The 15,736-nt window shown below is 42.4% G+C and overlaps 1 protein-coding gene across 1 annotated transcript; it reads right to left on the bottom strand.

The window, feature by feature from the left end:
- Window positions 1–5,385: 5,385 nt before the first annotated feature.
- LOC104551753 (monocarboxylate transporter 13) lies at window positions 5,386–14,763 on the bottom strand. The gene is made up of 6 exons (XM_062018830.1): window positions 14,741–14,763; window positions 12,003–12,196; window positions 10,065–10,871; window positions 8,057–8,255; window positions 6,839–6,867; window positions 5,386–5,585 (listed from the first exon to the last, which is right to left on the bottom strand). The coding sequence occupies exons 1-6, from the start codon at window positions 14,761–14,763 to the stop codon at window positions 5,386–5,388; spliced, it is 1,452 nt and encodes a 483-aa protein (XP_061874814.1).
- Window positions 14,764–15,736: the final 973 nt, after the last annotated feature.

Here is a 15,736-nt window from a genome sequence, read left to right as displayed (position 1 = left end):
TTAGGGAGGCACAACAACCTTACCTCTTCAGAGTCTAGTAGATCCATATACATAATGCAACTGTCCCAATTTAAGACAAAATTCAAAACTGAAACTGTTACCTAGATTTTAATAGCTCCACTGACATCAAGATATTTGCACCGGAATGCAACAGAGAAGCATTTCACATAGTTTCTTGAGGTGCTAAGTGATGACAGTCTTCTGAACTAAAATCTCTCAGCAGTATAGAAAGAAAGACAATTTACCTGGACAAGGAAGAGTAGGCAGAAGAAGAAAAACTAATATTGTCCTTGCAAGTAGCTGTCTCTTTATTTCTTTTATTCCCTGTACATGCTGAAGGACCAAGTTCTCATTCAGCCTAAACTCTCAGAGATCTGTTGATTTTCAGATGGTTATACTAGTTTATGTCTGCTGACAATCTGTACTTAGATGTGCAGGGAATTTATGTTATCATCTTAATTTCCAATTTTAAGGGAAAAATTACCCAGGTAAAAGCGTCCTGAACATTTAAAAATATAATTAATCAAATGTTACCATGTTTCTCTCATTTACACAGTGCAACACTTGATCCTACATGACAGTATCCAGCTAAGATACCTACCTGACAGAGGTAAAGTATAAAAAACTTTGACATGACTTTAAAAATTCTGACCAGGGAAACAAAACATTTTCAGAGCTCAAGAGTCAGTCAGACGTCTTCTGAAACAGAATTTTGAAGTACACAGAAAAATTTGGGTAGAATAAAAAGGTACAAGTCTTACCTCCTTCAGACCTGTATTCTGTCTGTTAACTGAAAGGCACATACAGCTTGCTTTTCCTTGACTTGGCCTGATCTTTTCCTCTTTGATCTGTTCTCTTATGACTATCACGAGTTTAAATTCCTTTCAGTACAGCTTCTGAATGCATTAATTAGCGTGAAAGAGGCAAGGAGACAACTTTTCCTTATTAAACTCTCTTTCTTTCTCTCCTAACAACTAGCTAATAATCTGCTGTTTCTTTATTATATACTGTCTGACAAAAGGCTCAACACCATTTTACCTATCTAATCAGCACAAGCTCCTAGAGTGGTCAGACTGCTTCTAAATTCAAAGGTGTTTTAACTCACAGCTTATTATTTTGTGAAAGAAGACCTGTGTTTTCACATTTGTTTAACTTTGTTTATGTGCACTTTTTTGCATCATAGTAACACTGTGGAAACTGGTATGGTTGCAGCAAAACTCACAGATGGATGCTGTTACACCACCTTAGAAGTGTCTTAGATTAGGGCAACTATAGTTTCATTCAGTACTGGTAAGCAAATGCTGCAACAAAAAGAGATTCTGTCTCACAGGCTGCAGAACTAACGAAGCCTACTTTCCCATGGATTAGTGTGAATCACCTGTGCTCACACTGCAGTAATTCCACTACAACAAGAGGCAAGAAATGGCAATCTGTAATTAATTCAGAGGGCCAAGTACAGTGTTGCCAAAAAAACCCAAAAACAACAAAAACAAAATAAAAAACTAATCACATGCTGCTTGTCATTTGTCCCAATGAATCTTTAATTCGAGCCTCTCTATCCTTCCACAGATTTTGCTGTTTAAGTTTGAAAGACTTAGGCTTAAAACTTTGAAGGTTTTGCTTTGAAGCTGTGAACCTGACTCTAAATGTGCTTGAAAATGGCTGACAGACTCAAAAGTGAATAGGAAAGAACAGATAGTGTGAGAGATGAATGTCCATTTCCTTAGGAAATCAGATTAAAAGTCTTAACATCTGGACATGGTCAGGACATTAGACTACATGATCTTCGGAGATATCTGCCAACCACAACCATTCAGTGATAAACACAAGGAAAATCCAGTTGGTTTTGCTAGACCCATTAAAGTTTGAAACAACACATTTTTTGCTGAGTGAAAAATAAAGGAACTGGTACCAAACTTCAGACTTTCTCATTTATAAACCCCAAATCCCTATCCTCACTTTCTATTTTATACAAGCATGATTTGGACTTTGAGCTGAATGATGACAGAATTGCAAGCAAAAGATTAAAGCATTTGAAAGTCCCAGTGCCTGCTTATCTGTTGTTCAGACACCTGGGGGCCAGAGGCCTTCAAAATCAGCCTGGGAGGTGGCTGAGAGAGGGAGCCTGAAGACGGTAAACAGTTATGTTTTGGCTATAAGTTGTGAGACTGATCAGAAAACTACAAAACAGTCTCAGCAAAAGGCCACAGTGCCCAAAATTTTCCATAATGCATATAAGGAGTGTTTTTTCATTTTTCGGGGTTCAGGCACTAGGAGGAGTGATCTTCCACACACCTAGTGCTGTAATAAGGGAATGCCTGCTTTCTTACACTACATCAGAAAGTCTCTTCCAAACTGGTTTTCAATGACATGAGGAAGAAGAATGGATATTAGTGAGGAGCATAAACTTGCTCATCTGGCCAAATGGTTAAGTGTTCCTCAATCCCAGATTATCCCAGACTACAGTAATGGGAGTTTCAAAGGTGAAAGATGCAGGGAAAGTTTCCATAGATACCCATAAGTGTGTGCTATCAGTCCACCAACTTTACAAGCAATATGCCAGCCCTTGTGCAGTACTCTGAAAAAGTTACGGACCTCATTATCAAATCATGTGTTTTCCAGAAGAAAATCTTCGCTTCTGGCAGAGGAGGATAAATGAAGGCTATTCTTTGTTCTTGTCAGAGTCAAAACTGAGACATACAAAAAATTCATGTGACACCAAAACCAGTCTCTGCCTCTTCCTTGCCTCAAGCAGAGAGGGGAGCAAAATGTCAATTGATTGAATGTTTTGCATTCTGAATGAATCTGTTGTTACTAGTACAACAAGGAAAGGGAAAAAAACCACTGGCTTTGTCATGGGTGTGTGTTACCATGTGGTATGTAAACATACAATGCATGCTATTTGAGGAGATGGATGGATGAGAAGGTGAAACACCACATCCTGACTCTGATCTCAGTTTTGTTATGAAACATTATTTCTCTGAGGTGGTGCTGCCAACTCCATCAGTGCAAAGTCCCTGGAGTTGACATAGGGATTCCACAGATGTTACCTTTTTAAAGACATAATTTCAGGAGGAGAAGGGGATGGAAGAGGAGGAGTATTTGAGAGAAACCCAAAAGTAACCCAGGCCTTTTGTGGTAGCCAGGAACCTGTGGCAAGCTTAGGACACTGTGATAAATCTTGATGGTGAATATGAAATTAATACTTGTAGTGTAACAGAAAATAATGTGTTTGACCTTTTAAAAAGAACAGCAGTTGTTTTTTAGGCTATTGACAGTGTGATTCCATCTGTCTTGAACATGATCCTGGGATTTTTATTAATTTATTTTCCCTAATTAATAATTTTTACTTGTGTCTGGGATTTCAAGCTTCCTACAGCAAATGAGCACCGAAGTGTACTTTGACACCTGGTTTAGTAAAGGCTTTAGTTTTCAGTTTTATGAGATTTTCAGTGGAAACTCTCCAGTGTATCAGTGATAAATCTGTACTAACAGTAGCACAATACAGTAAGAAAGAATAAGGAGATTATACTTCTTTCAGCTGATGCTGAGGGTCCTCATCTCTGTGGTTTGGGGATTAACTTTGAGGTAGGCATTACCTTTCTTCTAGGGCTGAACAGTTCTCCTATAGGCCTGATTTGGAAGATATTCCTCAAATTTCTGCTACTGCAACTGCAGGCACCTCCAAGAAGTTGTCCTGTAGACTGCCTTGCACAGACAATATGTTGTCATCCTGAAAGCATGGTTCATGAAGGTAAGTCCTCCTCAAGTGACTCCCAAGTAAAACTTAATGTCTTAGTGTGATCCTTAGTGATCCTTAGTGTCATTCTCTTGTCCCTCTGCTCCATCTCTGAACAACGTAGAGTGAAGGAGTGGTACTCTTAATCCTGTAGTAACTGTTTGTTGTGGTTTTGCCCAGCCAACAAAGAAGCACCACAAGTCTCTTGCTCAGTGCCTCCCATCCACCCCTACCCTCCTTAAGACAGCAGAGGCCCCAGTAAGATGGAAGGAAGATAAGCAAGGTTGCTGTGGATTGAGACAAGAGCAGGGAGGGCTCCCTGCCAGTTACAGTTCTGGGCAAAACAGACTCCAACACTTGACTTAGAGAGGAAAGTAGGAAAGTTTATTCTACTACCTACAAGAAACAGAACAGGACTGTGAGGCTTTAGAAAGCACCACCATTGTCTTGAATCCAGGCATGGCCTCATAAAACTACATGCAAGGAAAGTCATAACTCTTCCTTGCTGTGACAGTGCCTGACTGGATCCTAAAGGTTTTCACCCATGATTGGTCATCCTGCATCTCATGGAAATGGAGAAAGTCTCCACAACTGAGTGACTAACAGGTTTGGGGTAAGAGTCTTCTTGAAGGTGAGCTGCTGATTTAGATCTCTGAGGCCATCTCAGAAACTCTTTGTTTGAAGTGACACATCATTATCACCTTGGAACAAAACAACCCTTTACAAGTAATTCCTGCAGCAGTAGTCCAGTGGAATTTAACTTTGAGTATTGGTGCTACAACTGAAGTAAAAACAGTCACAGTGGCTCCAGGCTGAGTCTCTCATGTTTCAGATTTTGCCACTGCTTCACACACTCCTGCAGCATGCTGCCACGAAGAGCCCAGTTGTGTCTCCTCCATCCCTGCTGCCAGTGCCAAGGATGCTGTCAGGTACCTATGAAGCTGTTCCTCCTCACTGAACCAGCCTCAGTCCTGCAGCCTCTCGGGGATCCTCTGCTGAACTCAGTCATATTTATCAACTTCCTTCCTGTATTCGGTGCACAACTGCAGAGCTGGGGGGAACTGTCACGGATCCTGATGTACGATCCTGCCAAGCATTTTGATCACTGAAAAAAACACCATCAACACTATTAGAAAAGTTGAATGACAAGATTCACCCTTTTACTCACTACATGGAGGAGAGACATAAAGGAGTATTGAGTTAGAACAGATTTAGAATGATGTTTACAGAGATTAGAGATGCAACGAGGTGAGGGAGATCCTCCCATTCAGTCACAAGGTTCAGAGTGGACTCTTCCATTGTAAACTCATTCTCAGAGAACAGATCCAGACTTAGTTCCAGACTTGGTCAATGGTTTATGTCTAAAGGATTATATGTGCACACTTGATCCTTTATATTACTTAGCTAAGATTCCAAAGTTTCATTGTGTTTATTGCCAATTCGCTTACTGAGTTTCTGATGCAATAAACAGATTCTTTGCCTCCCTGTCTGATGTTAGTTTCCTCTGAAGTTCAAACCCAAAGCAGAGTCATGGGCACTGAAGTTAAAAAATACATAATTTAATATTAAAGCAGAAGGATAAGCTCAAGCTGGGTGTCTCTAGAGAAAGAGGCACTCAACAAAGAAATCTCTGGTCAATCATACCCTTACAGACTGCTCTGCCTGCCCTTCACACCACAATTCAGTTCAATAGCACTATTTGATTCTGAGGTGTTCTTGTTCCTCATGGGATTCTCATTATCTTGTCTAATTGCAGCTGCTGTTGATAGCTGTAGCCTCCTTATCTCCTGGTTTAGGTTAGCTCTGAAGGCCTTGTTTTGCTGAAGTAGGCACAACTCAGTAAATCCTACGGAATGTTTACACTAAGGATTCATCAAATGTAGCTACCCATCCTAAGTCAGCAAAGCTAAGCAAACAGCATACTATATGGTACATCAATATAACCATGAGTGTTTCATTTTATTTAAAACTACCTTGTTTAAGCCAAATGATTAATATCTCTTAACACTGAGGTGTCCTTGCTCAAGGAGAGAGTTAGCTGGCTTGCAATCAGGTTGCCATCCAGGAAGAACTCAAACTGGGCTCATTGCATGATCTGTCATTGGTGAAAGCTCTCTTTGCTTTGAGGAGCAACCTTGAGAGGTGTCCCAGCTCAACAGGAGGTCATGGCTGTGCAGCCACACCATCTATCAGGGAGAGCCCAAAGAAGGCACACCTAGGCACTCATATCTATGGGACAAACTGGTTGACTCGTAGTAAAATTACATACAATTGCATACAAAGCACGAGACTCCTTGTACTCAGAACTTTCTCTGTATTGGCGCTCACTGGGTTCGGCTCCTTTGTGAGTTTCCTAGAACAGCTCTTGGCCCAGCTATGGTTCACCTTCTCTGGAGCCTGTGCCAAACTACTGTGGGATTGATTAAGGGAGAATTGAGCACATCCATCACAGGAATAAACACCACCCTTGATCAACTGACTGTGGTCCTGCTCAAACAGCCCAGGATGCCACCACCAGCCTTCTTTACTGCCTGTGTCAGCTGTCAGATCATATCAAAATACAGAAATCGGTGACAGGGCTTGTAAATAAACCAGAATTTTGACAGAAAGTCAGAAGAGGAAACTCAATATATTAAATGTCTCTCCATTCTTCTCCACTCCAACATTTCACTTTCATTTTATAAAATGAAGAGTTATTTCAAATATTGGAATGCTGCAGAAGACTGAAGAATAACACTTCACAGAAAATTCCACGTTTTTCAACTGACATGATTGAAAAATGTTTTGTCAGGAATTTCAGGGTCTTGCTACACCTTTGCCCACCTAGTTGTGTCCCTTCCAGTGTGTATTCTGCAGCCAAGCCCTCACAGGTAGTCAATTAGTTTTTCTGATGATTTCCTCTCAGTTAAGTTAAATTTTTAAGATAGTTGTTATGAGACAAACCAGAATTCTTTTAGATAAGTGATTTGCATTAAACTTGGCTTCACAGATAAAGTTCATAACAAGGGCAGCTATGACATTTGTAACAGTTTGAAAGCTTTCAAGTGCTATGTTTCTTTTCCTTTTCCTTTTCCTGTTTGTTTTTAAATGTGATCCAGCCCTTCCTCCCTTCTTTTATGTTCTGTCTTCTGCCTGATAAGATAAAATGACAAAAATTATATTTTGAATACAGACTCTTTTTTATTCTCATAGATCTAGTATTTGCTCAAAGGACACCAGGAAGTCATCTAGTCCATCCCACTGTTCTGAAGCCCAACTGAATATAATTAGATTCTATCATGTCTTATGTATTGTCTGGTATTTCTGTGTTTTCACATTCTCCCCATAGTCTGCTTCTATGCTTAGCAGGCTACAATGAAGTTTTTTCCCCCATTGCATAACTCTGCCTTTCTGCAAAGTATATTACTAATTGCCTTAACAAGGAAAGGAGTTACGTCTTCTTTATCTCAGCTTATTGAGGATCTGAAGGCTGTTTTCACACTCTGTCAGTCTTCTGTCTTCTACACCAGACAAACTTTATTTCTTACACTTTTTCTTTAGGCTGTGTTTTCTTAACTTTTCTCATGCCTGCTCACGTACCTCTTCCAGTCAAGGTCTTGCAAGCATCATTATCTCCTCTGTCTTACCGTAGCACAGAAAAACATGTACTATTTTTAATATAGGGTTATATTTGGCATTCTTACTCAGTTTGAAGTCCACTGTAGCCTTAAGTCTTCCTCTGTTACACATCAATCCTCCTCCATTTTTTGTGTGTGTAGTTTGCTTTTTACTTCTGACATTTAGGACTGCATTTCTCTGTACTGATTTCTGTTACTCGTGTAACTTTTCCCACTCATCAGGTCTATTTATCAGATTCCAGATTCTGTAGAGTACCTGCAAACACTTTTAGCACAAAGCTGTATTCATGTACTCATGTACTTTCACATTCACCTCATTTACTGAAAGTGCAGAACACTGCTTCCACAAGCTAAACAGCTGTGAGCTGATTCCTCTTACTATTTGATAGCCATAGCTGCAGTCTATACTGGGAAAGAGGGTTACTATCTGGAGCACAGATGTTTTGTCATGATTTAATTTAGATCATAGTTTCCCTAATTTGCTTATCGTGGCCCTGTGGGACTGTGATAAATACTTGTATAGTAAAAATGCAACTTCAACATCGAAATAATATGACAATGGTTACTAGTGTGGTTTAAAGTTCTGGCATTTTATAAAACTTACTAATATTGAGATTGGAGAAAATAAACACTTCCATTTGTCCTGAAATGTTATAAGACATCCAATGGAGTCACACCACTGTGTCGTTTTTCGTGATACTTTCTGGTTTGAACTTTCAGGAGATGGAGGGAAGTGTAGGGTAAGGGTGATGTCTCTGGTTTAGTTTTACTCTGGCTTCCTCTTTCTTTTCTCTGTTGGAGTTGATCTAAAGTAACTAAAAATCCAGCTGACAGGACAAGAGTTGCTCCTGCCATGTAGAAGCCTGCTCTGTAATCTCCAGTCATATCCACGATCAGACCTGGAGAGAAAAAAAAAAAAGTGACAGCCATGTAATTGATAGAAAACAGGCTAATAATGTGAATTAGCCCAGTAGGGTGAATGTATCCTCTCACAAAAGGAGTATACAGACTGCATACCTGTCTTGCAGCTTTCTACATCATGAGTGCATAGAACACGACCCCATTGTAACATTTTAAAATGTGAAACACAATACACACCTTGTTTACTTTGCATATGGGAATTGCTGGTAAGATACACAGTTTGAAGCACTTTCCAACCTAAGATGTGGCAGATAATGAAGGAAATGGCAGAAAAAAACACCAACTCATGCAGATTTGTATCTGAATAACCCCATGTTTTGTTGATGCAACTGTCATTAGTTGCCATAATTTGGACCATAACTGTGCAGCATGTGAGACTTTAAAGAAAGAAAGAAAAGGAGAGGCTTTTGCTGGAGATATGGTTGGAGATGTTACCTGAAGTGTTATAGGCTTTCCTGTTCATCATTTTTACCATCACAGATGTTAACAAAAAGACCCTGGTGTTTAGGTAGCTTAAAGCCAACCAAAATACCTAATGCCATTGTATAGCATACTGAAAAAAACAGTAGTGTAGCAGTTGTACTCCAGCAGCACTTGTGGTAGTATCAGCTGCTCTGTGGGTATGATGGCAGGTTCATTTGTGGGATGATGAAGACTGCTTTCTTGGTCTTGTATTAGAAGGTCTGTGTGCATTTAGTGGGTTCCCTGGCCCTGATTCCAATCTAACGTCAGCTCTGTTAGGCAAAGGAACTCTGGATCCAAAGCTTTTAGATTTTGCTTTCAAAATAGCAGAGGAGGGCTTGAGAATGACTTAGGGTTCCTTCCTCCTCTGTATCTTCTTTTTAGCTTTCTGTCTATATGCAAAGAGATTGCTCTGATCTCAGGCAATCAGTACAAGTAATAAGCCACTATATAAATGTATCATCATCTTTGATTCTCAACACACTTTTGATACTGTTCTGTCTCAAATTCTGTATAAATCCTCCTGCCTTTAAAAAGTGAATAAATTGTTCCTGCATTTGCAAGCTATTACTGGTGTCATTACCACAAAAGTCACTGTAGTGCATGGTCTTTGGATGATGACTCTGACCCACATTTTACAAGTCACATTGGTCATTTTTCTGCCATATCACTCTGTCAAGTCCCTGCAGCTTGCAGCTTGTTTGTCTTGCATTTTTCCAAGATGGCTTTGTCTCATTGCCAGCCCATAAATCCACGTGCTATCTCATTGTGTGGTCTCTCTTCCCACTGCTTTTATGCACTGCCTCCCCCATTTATTTCACTGGTTAGCTCAGATGCCACCTGAAAACAGCAGGCATCTCTGTGAATAGTTCCTTGAGGTTCATATAGCCTAATGTTTCAAGCTGTTCAATTTGACCCTCTGTAGAAACTCTCTCAACAATACCAGTTTTTGTGCAACATTACTAGTTAGAAGTTTCCGTTTCTTCTCTGAAGGTATGGAAGCTTGTCCCAAAGGTACACTTTCATAGCAAGACGGTGGGAATCCATCAAGTGGGATTCTGTAGAATTCATGAAGCAGGAATACCACCAAGCAAACTTTGCCCTTCTTTCCTCTTTCATATCTTTAACATCACACAGAAGAGAAGGAGCAAGGTATTTATTTTGGAGTGGAATTAAATGGACTCTTTGGTTTTACACTTCTTGGTCCAGATACCCCTGAGCTAAAAAAATTGGGAAATTTCAGTCCAGATCCAGATTTTTTTCAGTTTGGCTTACCAATCCCCTTTCCTATAAACTGTATTTGTCAGAGTATCATCTTAACTTACCAGAAAGAGCAGGCCCCACAAAACCTCCAGTGCTTCGAATGAGCATGAAAAGCCCCAGAGCACTGTCAAAATCTGACGCGCCTACAACATCTGCCAGCACCGTAATGTGAATGGCAACTGTTGTACCAAAGAAGAATCCATAGAGGCCAGTGAATACTGCCAAGGACAGGTAATTGTTAGCCAGAGGAAACAGCATCAGGGAAGTACTAATCAGTGCAATTGTCATTGTCAGCAAATGAACCGTTTTGGTAACATGGAGATTGGCGTACCAGCCACATAGCAGTCTGCCTGCCAAGTCCACCATAGCCAAAATGGATAGGAGGGTAGCAGTCCACAATTCGTGTATCCCCAGGCTGTAGCTAAGTGGAACTAAAAACAATGGAGGAACAAAAAAACTCATGGCAGCTAGTATGCCAAAAATGGCATAAAGTACAAACTCTGGCCGCCTCACAAGCATCCAGTTGAAGGTTTTGTATACAATGGCAGACTCATCTTCTTTGTCTGTCGTAGGCACACCATTGCCAGGTGGTGTCCCAGCTTCAGAATGGCTACCCTCCAGGAGGCAGCTGCTTGCCAGGGGTCGCATCAGTACTCCACAGACACAAATATTGAGTTGGATGCCACCTATGATCAAAAGAGCACCTTTCCATCCGTATCGACTAATTAACCACTGGAAAAATGGCCCAAATGTGACTGCAAAGGCACATTCTCCAGTGCTGGCAATAGCATTGGCCAAAGCTCTTTTCTTGGAGAAATAATGGCTAACAATGCTAACAGCAGGTGTCCAGGAAAATGAAATCCCAAGTCCTGAAAAACACCAATACACAGAGCACCAGTTAGACAGACATTATTGAGCTATTTTGTGAGGGTGAAAATTAAAGCAGTCAGCGCTCCTACATTTGCAAAGTCAAAAAATTGGTAAAAGAATACCATTTTTATTCCTGCCAGAAGCATGAGCTCAGCTGTACTATGTGTAAGTTTGTGGCATATGTTCTGTAAGACTCAGTTGTATGCTTAAGTAAAAAGGAGGATGAACCACATACTATCATGTTCTCTCTGGAGGGGAGAATGGAAGTTACTTTGACAGCTTTGACACTGGGTGAGAAATCATATGGCCATGTGGTTGAAACTAGACCGATCTCTTAGGGTCCATGCTGTCCTAATTATGGCTGATACTGGATCAGACTGCTGGGTTAAACTGAGTGATGCTCAGGGTAGAAACTGAGGGGAGAATTTGAAGGAAGCTGGTGTATTACCACTAGCTGCTCTTCATTTTCTTGCTGACTGCTTTGAGCAGGCTTCAAACCTGCTCTAACTAACAGTGATTGTGATGGCTCCCTAGAAACTACTTGTCAGCCCAGGACTGCTGAAGGGCTCAAATTCCAGACATTTTCTCAGGCATCCAGCATGGAACTGGGAAAGGTTTATTTTATTCCCTGCCAGCTTCGCTTCCTGTTCCAGGAAAATCTGCTAGCTGTTGGAGACAACTTTCTGGCCTGTCTTCACCTGGAGCAAAGGAAAGGATTGGAGTCAACTCAAAGCCTAGGCCTGTGTTCAAAGCACAAGATTATTTGATAGAAAGTCAGAAAATCTGGAATTAATATGTCCTTGAACTTCAGCACCCTTTTATGTTCTTTAAACCTTGACAGAGCTCTTGGCTCTGAGTAAGATATAAAACACTTTTAGTCTTCTGATCACATATAATTTGCAGGTGAAGGTTACTGGCATCTAATTGTTCAATTCTTTGTGGTTTCAGGTTTCTAGCACACTTACCTTCAGAGTAGGCCATGAGGGAAATGACCTTTAAAGAGTGTTGCTGGTTCTAGTTGCTCATAAAATCAAAGTAGGAATCAGATTTTTAAAGTTCTACCATTAGTGCTCTCAAATAAGGGCTCTGAGTCTCTAGTGAAAGAAAATCATCAAGCTATAAAGTCATACCCTGCAGGAAGCCAGTTGTTGCATACATCCAGACCATGCTGAGTCCAAGAAATCTCAGAGCCATTCCTGAAAATGCCAGGAGTCCTCCAGTGATCACAACTGCCCGGTGGGTGTATCGCACACACAATGAGCTGGCTACAGGGGCTGGATCAGCAGCAAAACAGGGGAAAGATAACGATATTAGGAACATTAAGCTGATTGGCAGGTCGGAATGATCAAATGAAGCATTTTGAGTAGAAATATCCTTATAAGCTTGTCTCAAACAGCCTGAATTTTGCTGGATGGGAAAGGTCAATCAAAATTTTAGGATTGGATCCTTGCTGGTAGTGAAATGACTGTCCCTGGGGCACAGATTTTAAAATACATTCCAAATATATGGACTTTTTTAAAGGGAAAGACTATTTCAGTGCATTCCTTGCAGAACAGTTTCCACTGAGTTTTATGTAAAGATTCAACTAACAAAATGACAGAAATTCATGTAGCTTTTTAGCAGAAAGTGAAACCCCAGCCACAGAGTCTCTAGATCAATCTACAAAAACTGGATTCTTGAGAGCATATTATTGTTATGGCTGGCACAAAGACTTTCTGGAGAAAACTAATCTTTAACTTCCAGGGCTTTGCAAATCATGGAATTGCAAATGTTTTATAAAGCACTAAAATTTGAGGTTTATTTTGAGGTAACAGTTTTTCCAAAAAACTTTCAGTTCCTTTCTTAAACTTTTATTTCAGTGGTACAATTCTCTCAGCAGATTGAAAGAACTCTTCAACACATGAAAGCAAGATTGCACCAGCTACAGATCTGACACGGTAAAGCAATTCTAAAGTACAAAGCACTGGTCTCTAGTCGCTGTCTGGAAGCACCTGAAATGTCAGAGATATTATGCTTAGCTGTGGATCAGTTGTACTGCCTGGCTGTTTTTCCATCAGTATCACAGAGTAAAGATCAAGGCCATAGGTTTTAGGGAAAAGCACTCTCTGCCTTGTGAGGATCGTTTCAAACTCCAAGCATGGGATTTCTAATTATATCTTTTAAATAATCTTGTCCACTAGAGGGATCCCAAGTAACACCTGACACCACCAGTTCTTCGTGGGGTTTTTGTGGTCAGCTCCTTACAGTTCCTTAATATTCTGGAAATTGGGGTTCAGGGTCAAAATGAAATTCAGTTAACAAGGTTTAAACTGAAGTAAGAGGGGAGACAATGAAGAGAGGGCAGTTAGCAAGAGAGGTTTTGCAGTAATTTGCAGGGGTTGACATTGTGGTTCATTTGCCTGCGTTAAGTAAGATAAGAATGAAGGAGAGTTTGGCAGTTAGGACACCTGAAATAGACCTGGCAGAAAGATAGCAGGAGGTATATTGTGTCCGGCAAGGATAACAGGATGGCCAGGACAGCAGAGGACTTGCCCTGGGTGGAAGAGGAAGAGATTAAAGACTTGTTGGCCAAGCTTAAGGCTCATAAGTCAATGGGACCTGATGGGATTGTCGTGGTTTAGGCCCATCAGGGAACAAAGGCCACGATTAGCCTCGAGTACCGAAGAGGCTGAGGATTGCTCGAGGGCAGGGAGGGCTTAATTGCCGCTTAAGGTTCAGGACAAAACAGACCAGGCCACTCGGTTTGGGGAAGAAAACAGAAAATAATTTAATGCAAAATCAACCAAAACATAACCAAAATGAAACAACCCAGAGTAATACATCAATGGAGAGTCCAACCAGCCTTTTTAAGAACACCTTCTTGCCACCCCTCCCCTCTTCCCGGGTTCAGAGCCCTGATCCCGGTGTTTTTACCTTGCCCCCCCCCGAACGGTTCGGGGGGGCAGGCAGTGGGGGGTTCAGTCAGTCGGTTTCCGAGAGCTTCTGCCGTTTGTCCCTCCTCAGGACGGGTGAACTCCACACCAGTCCTCCCTGCAAGTCCGTGGGGTAACTCACAAGCATGGCAGACTTGCACGGGCTGCTCCGATGCCCACTTATTCCAAAGGCTGCAGCTCCTCTCTGCCTCTCGTGTGGGGCTGCTCTGTGGCACACAGGCTCTCCAGCACGGCCTGGGCCATGGCCATCTCCCCACACAGTCCCCCGCCCGTCCGGGCTCACCCACACGGAGCTGTTGGTGGCTCTCAGTCTTGCCACGAATCTCCATAGGTTTCAGGGGCACAGCTTGTATTCTCGCCACGGCTTGCAGAGGGGTCTCCGGTCTACTGCTTCTCGTTCCTTCCTCCTTCTCTGGCTGAAGGGTCCGCGTGGTGGCCTCCATCTTGTATCACTCTCCACCTCCCGACTCGCATTTCAAATTCCCGTCCCCTAAATAGTGATCGCAGAGGCGCCAGATTGGCCCAGCCGGGCCGGAGGTGGGTCTGAACCTAGGAGCCAGGGGAGGGTCTTCACTGCAACCCGCTCCCCCTGTTACCAAGCCAAAAGCTGCTCCTGGCTAAACCAGGACAGGGATGCATCTGACAGTGCTGAGAGAGCTGGCTGATGTGATTGCTAAGCCTCTCTCCATCATTTTTGAACAATCATGGAGGACAGGTGAGGTGCCTGAGGACTGGAGAAAGGCCAATGTCATGCCAGTCTTCAAAAAGGGCAGGAAGGATGACCCAGGAAACTACAGGCTGTCAACCCCACCTCCATCCCTGGAAAAGTGATGGAACAACTCATCCTGAATGTCATCACTGAACATATGAAGGATAAGATGGTTATCAGGGGGAGTCAACATGGATTCATCAAGGGGAAATCCTGTTTGACTAACCTGAGAGCCTTCTGCGAGTCCATAACCGGCTGGCTAGATGGGGGGAGGGCAACAGATATTATCTACCTTGACTTCAGCAAGGCCTTTGACACTATCTCCCAAAACATCCTCATCAGAAAGCTCAGGCAGTGTGTTTGGATGAGTGGACAGTGAGGTGGATGGAGAGCTGGCTGAATGACAGAGCCCAGAGGGTGGTGATCAATGGCACAGAATTGACTTGGAGGCCTGTGGCCAGTGGAGTTCCACAGGGATGTGGTCAGGGGCCAGTCTTGTTCAACATCTTCATCAATGACCTGGATGAGGGAACAGAGTGTACCCTCAGCAAGTTGGCTGATGACACCAAACTGGGAGGACTGGCTGATTCCCCAGAAGGCTGTGCTGCCATTCAGCAGGATCTCAACCACCTCGGGAGTTGAGAGGAACCTCATGAGGTTCAACAAGGACAGGTGCAGAGTCCTGCAACTGGGGAGGAACAACCCCACGCACCAGTACAGGCTGCGGGTCAAACTGCTGAAGAGCAGCTCTACAGAGAGAGACCTGGGAGTCCTGGTTGATAATAAACTAACCATGAGCCAGCAATGTGCCCTTGTGGCCAAGAAGGCCAATGGCATCCTGGGATGAATCAAGAAGACTGTGGCCAGCAAGTCAAGGGAGGTTCTTCTCCCCCTCTACTCTGCCCTGGTGAGGCCTCATCTGGAGTCCTGTGTACAGTTCTAGGCTCCTCAGCTCAAGAGAGACAGGGAACTGCTGGAGAGAGTCCAGCGCAGGGCCACCAAGATGATCAAGGGAATGGAACATCTTTCATATGAGGAAAGGCTGAGGGAACTGGGGCTGTTTAGTCTGGAGAAGAGGAGACTGAGGGGAGATCTTATTAACATTTATAAATATCTAAAGGGTGGGTGTCAGGAGGTTGGGACGTCCCTTTTTTCTATAGTAGATAGCAAAAGGACAAGGGGTAATGGGATGCAGCTGGAACACAAAAAGTTCCACTTAAAT

The sequence above is a fragment of the Colius striatus genome, chromosome Z (genome assembly GCF_028858725.1).
Source record: "Colius striatus isolate bColStr4 chromosome Z, bColStr4.1.hap1, whole genome shotgun sequence".
Classification (NCBI taxonomy): Eukaryota; Metazoa; Chordata; class Aves; order Coliiformes; family Coliidae; genus Colius; species Colius striatus.
The sequence above is the reverse complement of the archived record's forward strand: the minus strand, read 5'-3'. Positions and strand labels throughout refer to the sequence as shown.